The sequence below is a fragment of the Macaca fascicularis genome, chromosome 19 (assembly GCF_037993035.2).
Source record: "Macaca fascicularis isolate 582-1 chromosome 19, T2T-MFA8v1.1".
Lineage (NCBI taxonomy): Eukaryota > Metazoa > Chordata > Mammalia > Primates > Cercopithecidae > Macaca > Macaca fascicularis.
Genome location: NC_088393.1, coordinates 46,016,322 through 46,037,587, shown reverse-complemented (window position 1 = coordinate 46,037,587; position 21,266 = coordinate 46,016,322). Strand labels below are relative to the sequence as shown.

At 50.6% G+C, this 21,266-nt stretch overlaps 1 protein-coding gene across 8 annotated transcripts in view; it reads left to right on the top strand.

Moving 5' to 3' along the window:
- Positions 1-21,266, top strand: part of FBXO17 (F-box protein 17) — a 42,426-nt gene that overhangs the window by 18,141 nt on the left and 3,019 nt on the right. For 4 of the 8 annotated variants that reach the window (XM_074023475.1, XM_074023473.1, XM_074023472.1 and 1 more), the window contains exons 2-5: positions 13,813-14,178; positions 15,823-15,934; positions 18,888-18,983; positions 19,967-20,102. In XM_074023475.1, the coding sequence (XP_073879576.1) occupies positions 13,830-14,178; positions 15,823-15,934; positions 18,888-18,983; positions 19,967-20,102 (693 nt within the window). In that variant the 5' untranslated portion in view covers positions 13,813-13,829. Of the gene's footprint in view, positions 1-6,375; positions 6,492-13,812; positions 14,179-15,822; positions 15,935-18,035; positions 19,661-19,966; positions 20,103-21,266 lie in introns of those variants that run through there. The other 4 variants (XR_012427587.1, XR_012427586.1, XM_074023474.1 and 1 more) reach the window with 3 other exon arrangements.

The window sequence follows — 21,266 nt, the reverse complement described above, 5'->3', positions numbered from 1 at the left end:
GTTGCCCAGGCTGGTCTGGAACTCCTGGCCTCAAGCAATCCCCCTGCCTCATTCTCCCAAAATGTTGGGATTACAGGCATGAGCCACCGTCCCTGGCCAAAAGAGTTAAAAATTAATAAGGGACAGGAGGCTGAGGCAGAAGAATTGCTTGAACCTGGGAGGCGGAGGTTGCAGTGAGCCGAGATCATGCCGCTGCACTTCAGCCTGAGTGACAAACAAACAAACAAAAAATTAATAAGGGAATTGGGTAGAGGAAAGTAGACTGAAGGAATGAAAAGGAAACCATTCTGTGTAAACTTTTTAAAAGATTGATAGTACCAATACCAGGTGCTGGCAACTGCAATGCATACAGAATTTTTGGGAATGCAGATGGTACAGTCATGCTGGAACTGCGGGCATTTTCTTGTAACGTTAAATATACACCTGCCATGTGATCCAAAAATTCTACTCCTAAGTATCTACTCAAGAGCAATGAAAACGGCTGGGCGCGATGACTCATGCCTGTAATCCCAGCACTTTGGGAGGCCACGGCAGGGAACACCACACTTAAGGTCAGGTGTTCAAGACCAGCCTGGCCAACATGGTGAAACCCCGTCTCCTACTAAAAATACAAAAACTAGCCAGGCGTGATGGCGCACACCTGTAATCCCAGCTACTTGGGAGGCTGAGGCAGGAGAATCGCTTGAACCCAGGAGGCAGAGGTTGCAGTGAGCCAAGATCGCGAGACTGCACTCCAGCCTCGCCTGGGCAACAGAGTGAGAGTCTGTCTCGAAAAAAATAAATAAATAAGGCTAGGTGTGGTGCCTCACGCTTGTAATCCTAGAACTTTGGGAGGCTGAGGTGGGCAGATTGCCTGAGCTCAGGAGTTTGAGACCAGCCTGGGCAACACGGTGAAACCCCATCTCTACTAAAATACAAAAAATTGGCCATGCATGGCAGCATGTGCCTGTAATCCCAGCTACTTGGGGGGCTGAGGCAGGAGAACTGGCTTGAACTCAGGAGGCGGATGTTGCAGTGAGCCGAGATTGCACCACTGCACTCCAGCCTGGGTGACAGAGCACGACTCTGTCTCCAAAAAAAAAAAAAAAAGCAATGAAAACATATGTCCACACAAACACTTCAAACACTTGTACATGAATATTCATAGCAGCTTTATTCATAATACCCCTAAGCTGGAAACAACCCAAATGTCCATCATACTGAGTGGATAAACAGGTTGTGGATTATGCATTCAGTGGACCATTACTCAGCAACAAAAAGGAATAGACTACTGGTTGATACACAACAAGTGGATGGGCCCGGTGCAGTGGCTCATGCCTGTAATCCCAGCAATTTGGGAAACCAAGCTGCGAAGATTGCTGAGCCCAGGAGTTCAAGGCTAGCCTGGGCAACATAGCAAGACCCTGTCTCAAAATAAATTAAAAATTAGCCAGGCATGGTGGGGTGCACCTGTGGTCCCAGCTACTCTGGAGGCTGAGATGGGAGGATTGCTTGAGCCTGGGAGGTCATGGCGGCAGTGAGCTATGATGGCGCCACTGCCCTGTAGCCTGGGCAACAGAGTGAGACCCTGCCTCAAAAAAATACAAATATATACGAATGAATCACATTATGTTATGTTGCATTATGTTAAAGGAGAGGACAAATAACCCTAAGCCATGCCTACAACTCAAAGAATGTTACAGGCATGAGCCACTGCGCCTGGCCCAGATGCCTTCTTCACAAGGAGACACATATTGTGTGTATCAGAATCCAACCAGGAGACAAACCACACAGTAATTTGAACAGCGATTGTTTAATATACAGAATTGTTAACTATAATAGGGGATTAGAGTAAGAGGAACTGGTTACTAAGAAATAAAGAGAATACTAACAAATGTAGAAATAGACCGGGCACAGTGGCTCACACCTGTAATCCCAGCACTTTGGGAGGCTGAGGCGGGTGGATCACGAGGTCAAGAGATCGAGACCATCCCGGCCAACATGGTGAAACCCCATCTCTACTGAAAATACAAAAACATTGGCTGGGCGTGGTGGTGGGCGCCTGTAGTTCCAGCTACTCAGGAGGCTGAGGCAGGAGAATCGCTTGAACCCAGGAGGCAGAGGTTGTGGTGAGCCGAGATCGTGCCACTGCAGTCTAGCCTGGGTGACAGAGAGAGACTCCATCTCAAAAAAAAAAAAAGAAAAAAGAAATAGCAGATACAAGGAGCAGCCACTCCTCCTAAGTCTAAGAGAGCCCCAGGCTGTGACCCCGACCTTGCTGGAGTGAGTAGGTTTGCCATGGCTCACCGAAGGACAAAGGATCCCTGTGGTGCGGCACCAGTAGAATACGGCAGAAATCCATCCAGTAAGATGGTGGGGAAAGCAGCTGACAGGGAAGTGTCTCAGCTGAGGTGGGTGCTGCTGACTGCCATATTTCAGGAGTCATGTGCCAGAGAAACTTCCTGACACTACAGAAACCGCACGCATGTAGGAGTCAGAGGCTGGAGAAGCGTGCTCGCTGAGGGAGTAACTGCGCTGCAAGAGCCAAGTCTGGAAACTGGAAGCCAAACCCTTTCCTCCTACGTCTCTCCAGCGCCCTCTACTGAAAAAAATGTAGCATCATGTCAGTCAGCAAAGGAAGAAGATTTAAAGGGCCAAACTCCAATTTTTTTAATTTATTTTTTATTTTATTGTATTTTTTTTTTTTTCATTTTTTTTTTTTGAGACGGAGTTCCGCTCTTATCCAGGCTGGAGTGCAGGCGTGAGCCACCGTTCCCGGCGCTTTTTTTTTTCTTTTTAACAGCGTCCCTGGGTGGGTTAGAACCAAACTCCAGTTTCGCAGCTTAGAACAATGAGGTCATAGATTGATAGCCGACACACTATATGATTCCATTTACGTGAAATTATAGAAAAGAAAAATTGAATTTATAGTAACAGAAAGCAGCCAGGCGAGGTGCCTCACACCTGTAATCCCAGCAGGTTTGGGAGGCCGAGGCAGGCGGATCAATTGGGCTCAGGAGTTCAAGACCAGCCTGGCCAACACAAAGAAACCCTGTCTCTACTAAAAATACAGAAATTAGCCGGGCGTGGTAGTGCGTGCCTGTAATCCCAGCTACTCCGGAGGCTGAAGTAGAAAAATCTCTTGAACCTGGGAGGCGGAGGTTGCAGTGAGCCAAAATCGCACCACTGCACTCCAGCCTGGACGACAGAGCAATACTCTAAAAAACCAAAAACAAAAACGAAAAAATAAATAAATAAAAACAGAATAGTAGTTGCCGTTGGGTGGGAGTGGGGAGGTTGGCTGGGAAGGGATAAACCTTTTGGGGCAATAGAAATGTTCCATATCGGCTGGGGGCGGTGGCTCACACCTGTAATCCCAGCATTTTGGGAAACCGAGTTGGGTGGATCACCTGAGGTCAGGAGTTCGAGACCAGCCTGGCCAACGTGGTGAAACCCTGTCTCTACTAAAGATACAAAGCTTAACCAGGCGTGGTGATGCACACCTGTAATCCCAGCTACTCAGGAGGCTGATGCAGGAGAATCCCTTGAACCTGGGAGGCAGAGGTTACAGTGAGCTGAGATCGTGCCACTGCACTGCAGCCTAGGTGACAGAGCAAGACTCTGTCTCAAAAAAAAAAAAAAAAAAGATATTATTTGGTTTCTTTCTGAAAGTAGCTGGACAGGCCAGGTGAAAATAGAAAGCAATGTCTAAGGAGCGCCAGCTATGCAGGTCTCCTCACTTCAGCTGCCAGACTAGGATGGAAGAAACCTCAGATGACCCAGCCCCATCCATCTGATGGCAAAGGCACAAGTTCCCTAAGTGAGGACCACATAGCTGATCCCAGTCCCCAGAGCCATAAAAAAAAAGAAGAAGAATGGATTATTATAAATATACTCTGGCAAAAGTATACTCTGGACAAACCAAAAACAAACTGGTATCATGATTCACAGAGGTATTTTTTGTGCAGAATTTTCCAGTCAGTATAAAAAGGTCTCGGCCTCAAAAAAACTATACAATTTGAGAATCTGCTGAGGAAATACTTATAAGCTAACGCTTAATCATTTTCACAGATTCTTCTATTTTAAACTAGTCACATCTTTCGTTTGATGACTTTGAGCAAAGTTTTTGGACATCTTTTTGTTCCTTTCCATGGACTACCATATCTGTTTTTCTTGTTTTCATCATTTTTTGCAAACGTTGAGGGTTTTGGGTATGTGTTCTGTTTTGGTGATGGTGGTGGTGTTTTGTTTTTGTTTTTGGAGACAGTCTCACTCTGTCACCCAGGCTGGAATGCAGTAGTGCAATCATAGCTCACTGTACCCTCGAACTCCTGGCCACAAGTAATCCTCTCACCTCAGCCTCCCTAGTATCTGGGACTACAAGTGCACACCACCAGGTCCAGCTAATTTTTTAATGTTTATTTTTTGTAGAGATGGGGTTTCACTATGTTGCCCACGCTGGTCTCGAACCCCTGGGTTCAAGCCATCCTCCCACCTCAGCCTCCCAAAGTGCTGGGATGACACACGTGAGCCATGGTACCCAGCCCATTTTTAGCAAACCTTTTATAGAAAGTGCACAAATTGGCCGGGCGCGGTGGCTCAAGCCTGTAATCCCAGCACTTTGGGAGGCCGAGACGGGCGGATCACAAGGTCAGGAGATTGAGACCATCCTGGTTAACACGGTGAAACCCCGTCTCTACTAAAAAATACAAAAAACTAGCCGGGCGAGGTGGCAGGCGCCTGTAGTCCCAGCTACTCGGGAGGCTGAGCCAGGAGAATGGCATAAACCCGGGAGGCGGAGCTTGCAGTGAGCTGAGATCTGGCCACTGCACTCCAGCCTGAGCAACAGAGCTAGACTCCGTCTCAAAAAAAAAAAAAAAAAAGAAAAAAGAAAGTGCACAAATTGCACAGCCTAATGAATCCCAGCACTTTGGGAGGCCGAGGGGGGCGAATCACAAGGTCAGGAGTTCAAGACCAGCCTGGCCAACATGGTGAAATCCCATCTCTACTGAAAAAAAAATAATAATAATAATACAAAACTTAGCCAGGCATGGTGGCATGCGCCTGTAATCCCAGCTACTCGGGAGGCTGAGGCAGGACAATTGCTTGAACCCAGGAGGCAGAGATTGCAGTGGGCCGAGATTGGGCCACTGCACTCCAGCCTGGGCAACAGAGGAAGACTCCATCTCAGAAAAAAAAGAAAGAAAGAAAGAAAGACAGTCAAGCAGAGGCTGCATACTCTTTTATGATCCAGCCTCAGAAATCCCTAGCAGGCCTGGCACAGTGGCTCATACCTGTAATCCCAGCACTTTGGGAGGCCAAGGCGACAGGATCACTTGAGCCCAGGAGGAGACCAGCCTGGGCAACATAGGGAGACCCCTCATTTCTAGAAAAAAAAATATATACATATATATATATAAAAAACACACTTAGCTGGGCATGGTGGCATGTGTCTGCAGTCCCATCTACTCAGGAGGCTGAGTTAGGAGGATCGCTTGAGCCCAGGAGTTCGAGGCTTCAGTGAGCCATAATCACACCACTACACTCCAATCAGGCGACAGAGTGAGACTTTGTCTCTTAAAGAGAGAGACAGAGAGAGAATGAAATCCACTTCTGCAGTGCTCTGAAAGTTGAGGCAGTTGCAAAGGCCCGCACATGCCCAGGGGAGCAATGTGGACCCCACAGCTTCATGAGCAGTGGTGAACTTAAAGAGCATGTCAGATAGGAAATGTTATCATAGCCACTTTTGAAAAATACAGTCTGCCATAGCATCCTGGGTCTCTTTGGGTAGCTGAATACCAGTAGCATTCCCTGGTCACTCTGACAGCCAGTAACTTTCCTTCAAATACACACTCTCCCAAAAACCCTGGAAGCAGGCAGTACCAGGCCCTACTTGTCCTATTATGACCCAGCCAGTAGTTGGCATTCAACCTTGCAGTGGGTACTTTTCAACCTTTCCCAAAAAACAAAACAAAACAAAACAAAAATCCTCCAGAAGCCCCTCTCAGGCTTATTCTCCAAAATAAACCTGTCTTTGACTGTTGAGCCACTTTTTGTGTTTCTTTCCTCTTTCCTTTTTTTTTTTTTTTTTTGAGACAGTTTCACTGTTGCCCAACCTAGAGTGCAGTGGCTTACCACAACTTCTACCTGCTGGGTTCAGGCAATTCTCTCACCAGCCTCCCAAGTAGCTGGGACTATAGGAGCATACCACCACACCTGACTAATTTTGTATTTTTAGTAGAGATGGGGCTTCACCATGATGGCCAGGCTGGTCTCGAACTCTTGACCTCAGGTGATCCGACCGCCTTGGTCTCCCAAAGTTCTGAGATTGCAGGCATAAGCCATCCTGCCCAGCCACAAACTTTTTTTTTTTTTTTTTTTTTTTTTTTGAGACAGGGTCTCATTCTATCACCTGGGCTGGAATATAGTGGCCCCTTCACGACTCACCACAGCCTCAACCTCCCAGGCTCAGTGATCCTTCCCCCTCAGCTCCCAAGTAGCTGGGACTACAGGTACGTGACACTATGCCTGACTAACTTTTTTGTATTTTTTTTTGTAGAGATGGGGTTTCGCCAGGTTGCCCAGGCTGGTCTTGGACTCCTAGGCTCAAGCGATCCTCCTGCCTCAGCCTCCCAAAGTGCTGGGATTACAGGTGTGAGCCACCACACCAGGGCCCCACACAAGCATTTAATATGGTTCGTGTGGTATAGATGAGGGCTCATTCAGTATGTTTCTTGAACATCTCTGCTCCTTGGTGAAGTCTGGCTGTCTTTGTTGGGCGAGGGGTCCACCCCCAGCCCCAGAGATCCTCCTTTTGCCAGTGGGAACACACTCCTAAGAAGAGTGGGAACCAAGAACTCCTCCTAAGAAGAACTCCAGGGAACTAAACTCTGGTGAGCATCACATCCATGCCAGGCAGGCTGGTAGACTTGTTTATAAACCTCAGGGAATTATTTATTTATTTTTGAGACAGAGTCGCTCTGTCACCCAGGCTGAAGTGCAGTGAGTGGTGTGATCTCAGCTCGCTGCAACCTCTGCCTCCTGGGTTCAAGCACCGGGCCTCAGTGAACTATTAATGCAACTCAGAACCACCTGGAGAAAAGCACAGCTTGGTCTTTGTCAAGTCTGTCTCCACAACTTCATTCTTTCTGCAGTAGGAATAAAGATGATGTCGGGGCTGGGCATGGTGGCTCATACCTGTGAAAATTAATATTAATATTTTAAAAATTAATATGAAATACTAAATTATGCTAGTTGCCATGATTATGACACATCATTTTTAAAAAGAGACAGCAACTATTTTATTTTATTTATTTATGTATTTATTTATTTATTCATTTTGAGGCAGAGTCTCGCTTTGTTGCCCAGGCTGGAGTGCAGTGGCACAATCTTGGCTCACTGCAACCTCTGCCTCCCCGGTTCAAGTGATTCTGCTGCCTCAGCCTCCTGAGTAGCTGGGATTACAGGCTCCCACCACCACGCCCGGCTAATTTTTGTATTTTTAGTAGAGACAGGTTTCGCCTTGTTGGCCAGGCTGGTTTTGAACTCCTCACCTCAAATGATCCACCTACCTCCGCCTCCCAAAATGTTGGGATTACAGGCATGAGCCACCATGCCTGGCTGACACAACTATTTTAGCTGTGACATTTTGATTTAGTGGCATTTATTGGCCCTTATTAAGCCACTGTGCTGAGCATTTAAGCTGGATCAGCTCGTGAATTCCATCATCTTGTTTAATGGGCAAAACTCTCCTTTGAGCGTGCCCTTTTTAAGAGGCTTTAATGATCTAATGCTTGTTATCTGCATGTGCCCAATAAGTGCTCAATTCATGTCAACTGTTGTCATTTTTAAACAAATTAAGGTTTTATTTTAAAAAAAGAAGTAAGCCTGTGTCAGGAAAGTAGTCCATGAATGTAGCAAATATTCCTGACATCATTTTTTTGAGACAGAGTCTCCCTCTGTCACCCAGGCTGGGGTGCAGAGGCGCAATCTCAGCTCACTGCAACCTCCACCTCCTGGGTTTAAGTGATTCTTCTGCATCAGCCTCCCGAGTAGCTGGGATTATAAGCACCCACCATACCCTGCTAATTTTTGTCTTTTTTGTAGAGATGGGGTTTCGCCATGTTGCCTGGGCTCCTGACCTCAATTGATCCGCTAACCTAAGCCTCCCAAAGTGCTGGGATTACAGGTGTGAGCCACCACGCCTGGACTAATATTAAATTAACATCACTCTTATTTAGGAGCCTGCAGGGGCTTTTCCTAAGTGCTTTAAAATACTCATTTCATCCTCACTACAGCCCTATGATGGAGGCACTGTTAGCCCCATTTTCAGAAAGGGAAACTGAGGTATAAAGAGATTAAGTGACTTGCCATTGCTTATATAATTTATAGCAAGAAGTGGCGCTGGAGCCGGGCACAGTGGCTCACACCTATAATCCCAGCACTTTGGGAGGCCAAGGCAGCAGGATCCTTGGAGCCCAAGAGTTCAAAACCAGCCTCAGCAACATGGTGAAACCCTGTCTCTACTAACAACACAAAAATTAGCAAGGCCTGGTGGCATGCACCTGTAGTCCCAGCTAATCGGGAGGCTGAGGCACAAGAATCACTTGAACTTCGGAGCCGGAGGTTGTAGTGAGCTGAGACTGTGCCACTGCACTCCAGTCTGGGTGACAGAGGGAGACTCTGTCTCAAAAAAAAAAGAAAAAAAAAAGAAAAGGTTTTAGGAAGAATGGAAGCAGAAAATACTGGGTAGATTGCTTTTTTGAGAAGTTTTACCACAAAGAGAAACAAAGACGCTGGATGCGGTGACTCATGCCTCTAATCTCAGCAGTTTGGGAGGCTGAGGTGGGAGGATCACTTGAGCCTGGGAGGTCAAGGCTGCAGTGAGCCGTGATCACACCACTGCACTCGCACCTGAGTGAAGAAGCAAGTGCTGTCTCAAAAAATTAAAAATAACACATTCTCAGGCCAGGCGCAGTGGCTCACGCTTGTAATCCCAGCACCTTGGGAGGCTGAGTTGGGCAGATCACCTGAGGTCAGGAGTTTGAGAACCACCTGTCCAACATGGTGATGTCTCTACTAAAAATATAAAAATTAGCCAGATGTGGTGGTGGGTGCCTGTAATCCCAGCAACTCGGGAGGCTGAGGCAGGAGAATTGCTTAAACCCAGAAGGTGGAGGTTGCAGTGAGCCAAGATCACGCCATTGCACTCCAGCCTGGGCAACAAGAGTGAAACTCTGTCTCAAAACAAAACAAAACAAAAAAACACATTCTCAGCCCGGCGTAGTGGCTCACACCTGTAATCCTAGCACTTTGGGAGGCTGAGGCGGGTGGATTACCTGAGTTCAGGAATTCGAGACCAGGCTGGCCAACATGGTGAAACCCCGTCTCTACTAAAAATACAAAAATTAGCCAGGCGTGGTGGCAGGCGCCTATAATCCCAGCTACTTGGGAGGCTAAGGCAGGAGAATCGCTTGAACCCAGGAGGTAGAGGTTGCAGTGAGCTGAGATCGCGCCACTGCACTCCATCCTGGGTGACAGAGCGAGACTCCGTCTCAAAAAAGTAAATAAATAAAAAAGAACACATTCTCTGCACACACCCTTGCCCCCTTTGGCTTCTTCCTGCATGAGACCCCGGTTAAATCCAGCCTTCCTCTCCACCGTGCCTGCGCCCACACAGCTCAAGTGGGCTAAAAAACAACACAGCCCCCTGGCCAGGCTAACTTCAAGTCTGTGAACTTGACCCTCAGGCAGACTCCAATGCTGCCTGGCAGCCATATGACATTTCTCTGATCCCCTCCTTCCTCCTCTCTTCTAGACAACTAACTCATACCTTTTCACTTCTCCCCTAATACTTTCCAACACCTCCTCCCCTAATCCTTTCCAACACCTCCTCCCCCCGCTTCACTCTCCCTTGGCTTCTTATTTTGCAGAGAAAATGCAAGAGATGAAAAGTGAACTTCCACAGCCGCCCCTGCCTCTACCACCTACCTGCACCATGCCCACACCCGTTTTCCTGCTGTGACTGTCCCATCACCTGCTCCCACCTTCCCACCCACTTCCAGCCACGGTGCCTGGTTCTCACCTCTCTCTGCTGCTCATTCAGTTTCCCCCAATGCACTGGATCTCCTGTCAGCCCACACAGCATCCTGTCTCCCATCTCAAAACAAACCCTCTCATTTTTTTTTTTTTTGCTTGTTTGTTTTTGTTTTTGTTTTTGTTTTGTTTTGTTTTGAGATAGGGTCTCACTCTGCTATCCAGGCTGGAGTGCAATGGCGCGATCTCAGCTCACTGCAACCTCTACCTCCTGGGTTCAAGCAGTTCTCCTGCCTCAGCCTCCTGAGTAGCTGGGATTACAGGCATGCGCCACCACACCCAGCTAATGTTTGTATTTTTAGTAGAGATGGGGTTTCACCATGTTAGCCAGGCTGGTCTCAACCTCCTGACCTCAAGTGATCTGCCCACCTTGGCCTCCCAAAGTACTGGGATTGCAGGTATGAGCCACCTCGCCCAGCCCAAACCCTCTCTCGACCTCACCTCCCCTTCTAGCAACAGCCCCACTTTTTTTGCTATTCTTTTCATTTTATTTTATTTAGAGACAGGGTCTCACTTTGTTGCCCAGGCTGGAGTACAGCGGTATAATCATAGCTCACTGCAGCCTCCAACTCCTGGGCTCAAGCGATTGTCCCACCTTAACCTCTGGAGTAGCTGGGACTACAGGTGTGCACCACCACACCTGGCTAATTTTTTTAATTTTTTGTGCAGATGGAGTCTCGCTCTGTTGCCCAGGCTGATCTCAAACTCCTGGCCTCAAGCAGTCCTCCCACCTTGCCCTCCCAAAGTGCTGGGATTACAGGCATGAGCCAGCATGCCAGATCAAGAATGTTTTTAATGATTAACCATGGAATTTAAGCTGGCTAAGGAAGAAATGAGGGCATGGGAGGTGAGGGGGAGTGAAAAATGAAAAGGACAAAGGATGAGAGATCACAGTGGGTTGGAAGGATCATGCGAGTTGGGCACGGGAGGGAATGAGGTGGAAAGAGAAAGTGATGGGTGGAGAGTGTGTGAAATTGAGGTTCTGAAGAGGCTGCTGTTATTGGACAAGGCTTGGGTGTGACCATGAGAGGGAGAGGTTGGGGAAGGATAAAGCCACTAGAGGGAGGTCAGGGAACAGAGAGGTTGGGACTGCGGAAGAACTATCTATCTGGTTATGGAAATCACTGAGAATGATGCTAAGAGCAGCGGGAGCGACCGTGAGCCCAGAGCTAAAATTAGGGAGAAGACAGGAGTCATGATCTGGGTCAGCAGATGACGCAGGAGACAGGGTAGTGATGAGATTCATCGCCGGGGGTTTTGGGGAGGGTGGAGGGAGAATGGTCAGGAAGCAGCTCCCAGGAGCGCAAAGACCTCCCCACTTGGAAGGCCCACAAGAGAGCTGGGTTCCAGTTAGAGCAAGAAGATAGTAGGAATGTTCAGAGAAGTAACTGAGGCAAGAAGAGATTTTGCTGAAGATGGGTCATGGGTTCCAAAGGTTACAGTAGTTGGAACACATTGGGGTATGGGGTGGAAATGGTTTCTTCCACAGTGGGTTTCCTTGTGGGTCTGTAACCCAACCCAGGTTTGGAGGCTTGACACTCGAAAGCCAAACTCAGGCCAGGCATGCTGGCTCATGCCTGAAATCCCAGCATTTTGGGAGGCTGAGACAGGTGAATCACTTGAGGTCAGGGGTTCGAGACCAGCTGGCCAACATGGTGAAATCCCATCTCTATACAGAAATTACTGGCTCAGTGTGGTGGCACACACCTGTAATTCCAGCTACTTGGGAGGCTGAGGCAGGAGAATCGCTTGAACCCGGCAGGTGGAGGTCGCAGTGAGCTGAGATCGTGCTACTGCACTCCAGCCTGGGCAACAGAGTAAGACTCAGTTTTAGAAAAGAAAGCCGGCCGGGCGTGGTGCCTCACGCCTCTAATCCCAGCACTTTGGGAGGCCAAGGCAGGCGATCACAAGGTCAGGAGATAGAGACCACAGTGAAACCCTGTCTCCGCTAAAAATACAAAAAATTAGCTGGGCGCGGTGGTGGGCACCTGTAGTCCCAGCTACTCAGGAGGCTGAGGCAGGAGAATGGCGTGAACCCGGGAGGCAGAGCTTGCAGTGAGCCGAGATCGTGCCACTGCACTCCAGCCTGGGCGACAGAGCAAGACTCCGTCTCAAAAAAAAAGAAAAGAAAAGAAAGCCAAGCTCAGGCCGGGCGCGGTGGCTCATGCCTACAATCCCAGCACTTTGGAAGGCCGAGGTGGGTGGATCACCTGAGGTCCAGAGTTCGAGACCAGCCTGGCCAACATGGTGAAACTGTCTCTCCTAAAGATACAAAAATTAGCCAGGTGTGGTGGCGCATTCCTGTAGTCTCAGCTACTCGGGAGGCTGAGGCAGGAGAACCACTTGAACCTGGGAGACAGAGGTTGCAGTGAGCCAAGACGGGCCAGTGCACTCCAGCCTGGGTGACAGAGTGAGACTCTGCCTCAAAAAAAAAAAAAAAAACGGGCCGGGCGCGGTGGCTCAAGCCTGTAATCCCAGCACTTTGGGAGGCCGAGACGGGTGGATCACGAGGTCAGGAGATCGAGACCATCCTGGCTAACACCGTGAAACCCCGTCTCTACTAAAAAAAATACAAAAAAACTAGCCGGGCGAGGTGGCGGGCGCCTGTAGTCCCAGCTACTCCGGAGGCTGAGGCAGGAGAATGGCATAAACCCGGGAGGCGGAGCTTGCAGTGAGCTGAGATCCGGCCACTGTACTCCAGCCCGGGCTACAGAGCAAGACTCCGTCTCAAAAAAAAAAAAAAAAAAAAAACCAAACTCAAGAGAGACGACAGCTGGTGGGAGGAAAAGCAAGTTTATTTGGAGAGCCAGCAAACCGAGAACACAGTGGACTATCATCCTAAAGTACCATCTTAAATCAGGACAATTTTTTTTTTTTTTTTTAAGGGCAGAGGGAAGAGAAGAGCATTGTGATTAAGAGGTGACCAACAGGCCAGGCGCAGTGGCTCATACCAATCCCAGTACTTTGGGAGGCTGAGGCAGGAGGATCACTTGAGCCCAGGAGTTCAAGACCAGCCAGGGCAATGCAGTGAGACCCCATTTCTACAAAAATATATATAAAATAAAAAACTAGCTGGGCATAGTGGCGTGCACCTATAGGCCCAGCTACTTGGGAGGCTGAGGCAGGAGGATCACTCGAGCCCAGGAGGTACAGGCTGTAGTCCTGGTTTCTAGCTCCATAAAAAAGTAATAATAAAATAAGGAGGTGACCACTGCAGACATCTGGGTGCCAGCTAGGGTCCGAGGAGGTTGGTGACTTCTTTGTCCTTGGTTGGGTCACAGTGCTCCTATAAATCTTTGACAAAACATAGTTGTTTACATACTTCTTTAATCCCAGAGTTAGTTTTAAAAACTACATGATTGCTGTTTTTGCATATTATCTCAGCGCTCTAAAATTATCCTAGCCTATGTGCAGGAATGGGTAAAGTCCCCTTAAACAAAAATGGGGTTAGTTATGTTAGTTATTTTGCCGTTTCACTTGTGATATACGTGAAGCGCTTAGCCCGACACAAGTGAACGCCAGACGGAAGCCGTGATCAGCGGTCCTGACGGGGGTCAGAGTCTTTTGCCCAAGGTGGAAAGATGGGGAGAGGCCCAGAATCAGAGGGGAGTGGGTCCCTGGTTGCCCATGGACCTAATGGGGTTTCTCGAGCTGCAGGGGCCTTGCGCCCTGGGAGGCAAAGTAGGGAGGGGGTGGCCTGGCTGCGCTGACCCGCCTACGACCCCTCTCTACCTGCAGGACTCCGGCTGCTAGAGATGGGCGCCCGGCTCTCGCGGCGACGGCTGCCGGCGGACCCGTCCCTGGCCCTGGACGCGCTGCCCCCGGAGCTGCTGGTGCAGGTTCTGAGCCACGTGCCTCCACGCGCCTTGGTCACGCGATGCCGTCCAGTGTGCCGCGCCTGGCGCGACATAGTGGACGGGCCCACCGTGTGGCTGCTGCAGCTGGCCCGCGACCGCAGCGCTGAGGGCCGCGCACTCTATGCAGTGGCCCAACGCTGCCTGCCCAGCAACGAAGACAAGGAGGAGTTTCCGCTGTGTGCCCTGGCGCGCTACTGTCTGCGCGCGCCCTTCCGCCGCAACCTCATCTTCAACTCCTGCGGAGAGCGTGGGTGCAGGGAGTGGTGCCCATGAGGCTGGGGGAGGGGGCCGGGGTGAGCGAGACAGGGGCGGGGCCGGGACAGAGTCTGAGACAGATGTAGCCAATGGGCGAGACCCCTGGAGGAGCCAGGGGGCGGGGCTGAGGGACGCAGTGCCTGGGCTGTAGGTCCGGTAGGCGGGGCTGAAGACCGTGGACACAGGAATTGGGACGAGTGGACTGGGCAAGGGAGGAAGACCCTGGCTGGGCCAGGGGAGAAAGCAAGCAGTTTGATATGCAGAGGGGGTGCAGAACAGGGCAGAGGCCGAATGGCAACGCTTTGGGAGGCCAAGGCAGGAGGATCGCTTAAGCCTAGGAGTTCGAGGCTGCAGTGAGCGATGATCGTGCCATTGCACTACAGCCTGGGTGACAGAGAAAAACCTTGTCTTCAAAAAAAAAAAAAAAAAAAAAGGGTGGGGCGCAGTAGCTCACGCCTGTAATCCCAGCATTTTGGGAGGCGATGGTGGGAGGATCGCTTGAGGCCAGGAGCTCGAGACCAGCCTGAACAACAAAGTGAGACTGTCTCTAAAAATTTTGAAAATTAGGCCGGGCGCGGTGGCTCATGCCTGTAATCCCAGCACTTTGGGAGGCTGAGGCGGGTGGATCACCTGAGGTCAGGAGTTCGAGACCAGCCTGGCCAACATGGTGAAACCCCGCCCGCACTAAATATAGAAAAATTAGCCAGGCATGGTGACAGGCATCTGTAATCCCAGCTACTGAGGAGGCTGAGGCAGGAGAATCGCTTGAACCCTGGAGGCAGAGGTTGCAGTGAGCTGAGATCCCACCATTGCACTCCAGCCTGGGGGACAAGAGGGAGACTTCGTCTCAAAAAAAAAAAAAAAAAAAAAAAAAAAAAGGTTAAAAAATTTTTTTAATTAGGCCAGGCGCAGTGCCTCATGCCTGTAATCCCAGCACTTTGGGAGGCCAAGGCCAGCGGATCACCTGAGGTCAGGAGTTCAAGACCAGCCTGACCAACATGGCGAAACCCCATCTCTACTAAAATACAAAATTAACCAGGTGTGGTGATGCACACCTGTAATCCCAGCTACCTGGGAGGCTGAGGCAGGAGAATCGCTTGAACCTGGGAGGCAGAGGTTACAGTGAGCTGAGATCATGCCATTGCACTCCAGTCTGGGCAGCAAGATCAGAACTCCGTCTCAAAAAAAAAATTAAAAAATTAAACTAGCCAGGTGTGGTGGCATGCACCTGTGGTCCTAGCTACTCTGGAGGCCGATATGGGAGGATCGCTTGAGCTCAGGAGTTAGAGGCTGCAGTGAGCCATGATGGAGCCACTGCACTCCAGCCTGGGCGATAGAGTAAGACCCTGTCTCTCTCTGTCTAACACACACACACACAGTGAAGAGCACAACTGAAGGAGAAAGAGCAAGTAAGGGTGACTGAAGAGAAGCTGAGTGGATGGGCAAGGCTGAGAGTCACAGTTCTGGGGTAGGACCAGGAATACAGGATAATGGGAGGAGGAGTCGGTAGGAGAAACCAGGGAGGATTGGAGCACAAGAGGGACAGGCTGGTGGACAGCACAAGCTGGGTGGTTGCTGGGTCTCTGCTGGGCAGGCTGGCAGGTAAATCATATGTTCAACTCTTGTTTTCCCACAGAGGGCTTCAGAGGCTGGGAGGTGGAGCACGGCGGGAACGGCTGGGCCATAGAAAAGAACCTAACACCGGTACCCGGAGCGCCTTCACAGACCTGCTTCGTGACCTCTTTCGAGTGAGTGGCCCAAGTGAGAGGCCCCGATCCCTGGGGCAGGGGCCCCAGAGAGAGAAAGGGACCCTACCCCCACACTGTTCTCATTGCCACCTTCACCCTCTCCTTCCCCCATTTATTCATTTTTTTTCTTTTTTTTTTTTTTTTTTTTTGAGACGGAGTCTCGCTCTGTCACCCAGGCTGGAGTACAGTGGCCGGATCTCAGCTCACTGCAAGCTCCGCCTCCCGGGTTTACACCATTCTCCTGCCTCAGCCTCCCGAGTAGCTGGGACTACAGGCGCCCGCCACCTCGCCCGGCTAGTTTTTTGTATTTTTTTTCAGTAGAGACGGGGTTTCGCCATGTTAGCCCGGATGGTCTCGATCTCCTGACCTCGTGATCCGCCCATCTCGGCCTCCCAAAGTGCTGGGATTACAGGCTTGAGCCACCGCGCCCAGCCTTATTCATTGATTCGTTCCATCAATCAACAAATTCTTGTTGAGGGTACTGTTTTATATGCCAGAGATACAAGGAAAAATCAGGAAGGTTAGCAACCACAGGCAGTAATGCTCTGTGCATCATCGCCTGCAGTTTGTGAGACAACAGCAAGACCAGTTTGATCTAAAGACAGGGTTTTGGGCCAAGCACGGTGGCTCTCGCCTGTAATCCCAGCACTTTGGGAGGCCAAGGTAGGCAGATCACTTGAGGTCAGGAGTGCGAGACCAGCCTGGCCAACAGGAGGAAACCCCGTCTCTACTAAAAAGACAAAATTAGCTGGACGTGGTGGCACGCACCTGTAGTCCAAGCTACTGGGGAGGCTGAGGCGGGAGAATCGCTTGAACCCAGGAGGCAAATGTTGCGGTGAGCCGAGATCACGCCACTGCACTCCAGCCTGGGCGACAGAGTGAGACTCTGTCTCAAAAAAAAAAAAAAAAAAAAAAGTGAACATGGCAGATTAGCATCCAAGATGGAGTCACTCTTGCCTCCACAAGGGGTTACTCTGTACTAGACACTTTACATATAATTCTGGCAACAACCCTGTGACATAGATACTATTATTGCCCCCACTTTATAGTAGGAAACTGAAGGTCGGGCATGGTGGCTCATGCCTGTAATCCCAGCACTTTGGGAGGCCAAGGTGGGAGGATCTCTTGAGCCCAGGAGTTCGAGGTTGCAGTGAGCTAGGATCACGGCACTGCACTCCAGCCTAGTGACAGAATAAGACCTTGACTCAAAAGAAAAAAAAAGAGAGAGAGAAATAATCTGTTCCCCATGGAATGATGATGCCATCTCTACGGTTTATGAAGTTTCTGTGCATACCTAGGTCTATCCCTGGCACTCTGATTTTCTTTGTTTTCATTTTTTGAGACAGAATCTCATTTTGTTGCCCAGGCTAGAGTGCACTAGCGCAATCTCGACTCACTGTAGCCTCTGCTTCCTGGGTTTCAGTGATTCTCCTTCCTCAGCCTCCTGAGTAGCTGGGACTACAGGGGTGCGCCACCATGCCTGGCTAATTTTTTTTTTTTTTTTTTTTGAGACAGAGTCTTGCTCTGTCGCCCAGGCTGGGGTGCAGTGGCCGGATCTCAGCTCACTGCAAGCTCCGCCTCCCGGGTTTAGACCATTCTCCTGCCTCAGCCTCCCGAGTAGCTGGGACTACAGGCGCCCGCCACCTCGCCCGGCTAGTTTTTTGTATTTTTTAGTAGAGACGGGGTTTCACCGTGTTAGCCAGGATGGTCTCGATCTCCTGACCTCGTGATCCGCCCGTCTCGGCCTCCCAAAGTGCTGGGATTACAGGCTTGAGCCACCGCGCCCGGCCAATTTTTTTTTTTTTTTTTTGAGACGGAGTCTCGCTCAGTTGCCCAGGCTGGAGTGCAGTGGTGCAATCTCGGCTCATTGCAAGCTCACCTCGCCATTCTCCTGCCTCAGCCTCCCAAGTAGCTGGGACTACCGGCGCCCGCCACCACACCCGGCTAATTTTTTGCATTTTTAGTAGAGATGGGGTTTCACCGTGTTAGCCAGAATGGTCTCAATCTCCTGACCTCATGATCCACCTGCCTCGGCCTCCCAAAGTGCTGGGATTACAGGCGTGAGCCACCGCACCCAGCCTAATTTTTGTATTTTTTGTAGAGAAGAGGTTTCACCATATTGGCCAGGCTGGTCTCGAACTCCTGACCTCCAGTGATCCACCTGCCTTGGACTCTCAAAAGTGCTGGGATTACAGGCCTAAACCACCACGCTCGGCCAGTTCCTGGCACTCTGTTCTATTCCGTTGGTCAACTTACCTGTCCTTCCACCAATACTGCACAATGTATGTGATTATGGCACATTCTAATTTGAGGTGAAGGACTGTTTACAAAGTTGTTGGCAGGAGTCCCTGAGCTAGTAACAGAGAAGGAACATTACCACCCCTAGATTACTAGAGGTGAGGGGAGGAAACAGTTACTGAAAAATGAGAAGAGCGTGCTGTGGAGCTGTGCTTTTTCCTTGGGAGACAAGGCAGTCCCTTGAGAAGGACCCAAGAGGATATATACTCTGATTTTAGTCACCTCCTTCACTTCCATCCCCTGCTGGAGCATCCCATTGGCTGATCCAACAGGAAGCAATAGGTGACAGAGACCAGGCCATCCAGCTTTAGACCCGGGGCCCTCGCACTTTAGGAGGCCCACCACAGAGCTCCCCGCTCAAATGTCTAGTATGTGGCCTTCATTTGTACTCATGTCTTGTCCCACATAGATGAGGGTCAGGCTTTCATAGAGGTCAGCTGCCTGGAGCCCGCAGCAGGGTGGAGAATGGCAAAGGGAATCCAAGAGGCCAAGGAGAGATGTATAGCCCATCATAGATCTTCAGGTTTGCTAGAGCAAACCCTGAGGGCTGCTTTAGAGAGGGTTATCAAGGGAGGCTTCTTGGAGGAGGTGGTTTCTGACTGCGCCTTGAATGCCGGGACTGTTTGCCCTGCCCATTGCCATCTCTCCTTCCCAGATGGTGCTCCAAGAGGCAGCTTGTGGACCTGGTGATGGAAGGTGTGTGGCAGGAGCTACTGGACAGCGCCCAGATTGAGATCTGTGTGGCTGACTGGTGAGTGAGGAGCGGCACCCTGCTCTGGAGCAGCAGCAGGCTTGGCAGCGGTTCTGCAGCAGGGGCTCATTTCCCGCCTCGTCCACCCCATGGGTAGCGGCTGTCACTGTGCACCCTTTGTGATGACACTGAGAGGCAAAGTGATGCGGAGCCGGGGAGGATACAGCTTTGGAGAAGCCAGAGCCCCCGCTCTGTACTCCTGCTCACCCTGATCTCAGCAGGCTGGGGTGGTCCACAGGGGGCCACTGACTGGCTTGATACCCCTCTGAAACGAGACACCTCCCCCGACCCCTTTGTGGATGCCTCTGAAGGGGTGGGAGCACGGTGCCCTGTGAGCTGAGGCTCAGGGAGCATAGCTGGGACAGGACTGGCTTCAGAGCCTGCAGGCTTAGGATGAATGCCTTCTTCGCAAAATACCCAGGTTCTGCCCAAAGCATTCCAGCTCCTCCTTCAGGCTGTGGCTCCTCCATAGAAAATCTGGTCTCTTCCCCGGGACTCTGGCTCCTCCCTGAAGTCATCAGGCACCTGCCCTGCATTGTGGTTCTTCCCCAGAGCATCCTTTCTCGTCCCCCAACTACCCACCCAAAAGCCTCCAGAATCAACCCCAGGACCACCCAGACTCCTCCCCCAGGACCACCCAGGCTCCTCCCCTGCTCTGGCTCCATCTAGGACCACTCAGGCCCCTCCCCCAGGCTCAGGCTCCTCCTGTAGGTTCTGGCTCCACCCCAGGACCACCCAGACCCCTCCCCCAGGCTCTGGCTCCACCCTCGGATCACCCAGGCTCTTCTCCCAGGTTCTGGCTCTACCCCAGAACCACCAAGGCTCCTCCCCTAGAGGTTCCCAGGCCAGGACGTCTCCTAATGTGGTCCAGATGTGCAGAACCCTCATCAAGATGCGGGAAGGCCCAGCCTTCAGCCTCCCACCCTGAAACCCAGAATGCTGGCTGGGTGACGGGGACATAGAGGCTGACTGCTGCCTGGCAGGTGGGGTGCTCGAGAGAACTGCGGCTGCGTCTACCAGCTCCGGGTCCGCCTTCTGGACGTGTATGAAAAGGAAGTGGTCAAGTTCTCAGCCTCACCTGACCCGGTCCTTCAGTGGACTGAGAGGGGCTGCCGACAGGTGGGTCCAGACTACCTTCCAGCTCCCCCTGACTCCCTAGAGGCACACACACCCAGCCTCTCATCTGCGTGGTTTCTCTTCTGTCACCGCTGGATATCTATAATAACAGCTAAGAAGTATTGAACCCTTCTTACATCCCAAGCCCTGTGTCAAGAGGCTTACATACTGATTCATTTCACTAGCACAATAGCTTAATGTTCAACAAACACTGATTGAGCACCTACTGTGTGCTGGGCACCACTCTAGGTGCTGGAAATGCAGCGGTGAACCAAAATCCTATCTCCATTCTAGAGTTTAGGAAACAGAGGCACAGGGAGGTTATGTGACTGGCCCAGTGCAGAGCCGGACTCAAGCCCAGTCTGGCCCCGAGACTATGCTGTCTTGATCCTCACACCTCAGTTACCAAAGTAAATGTTTCGGCTGGGCACGGTGGCTCATACCTGTAATCCCACCACTTTGGGAGGCCAACATGGGAGGACAGCTTGAGGGCAGGAGTTTGAGGCCAGCCTGGGCTATATAGCGAGACCCCCATCTCTACAAAGAAATTAAAAATTAGACCAGCATGGTGACTTGAGCTTGTAGTCTCAGCTACTCAGGAAGCTGAGGTGGGAGGATGGTTGGAGCCCAGTTGGTCGAGGCTACAGTGAGCTATGATCTTGCCACTGCACTCCAGCCAGGACAACAGACAGAGACCCTAACTAAAAATAATAATAATAATGAGTCAGATCGGCTGGGCGCGGTGGCTCAAGCCTGTAATCCCAGCACTTTGGGAGGCCGAGACGGGCGGATCACGAGGTCAGGAGATCAAGACCATCCTGGCTAACACGGTGAAACCCCGTCTCTACTAAAAAATACAAAAAACTAGCCGGGCGAAGTGGCGGGCGCCTGTAGTCCCAGCTACTCGGGAGGCTGAGGCAGGAGAATGGCGTGAACCCGAGAGGAGGAGCTTGCAGTGAGCTGAGATCCGGCCACTGCACTCCAGCCTGGGTGACAGAGCAAGACTCCGTCTCAAAAAAAAAAAAAAAAAAAATGAGTCAGATCACAAGTCTCCCTGCTTGTAATGCTCCTGTGGCTACATCTCACAGTAAAAGCCAAAGTTATGCGGCCACGGAAAAGAAATGAAGCACCAATTCACGCTGCCACGTGGATAAACTTTGAAAACAT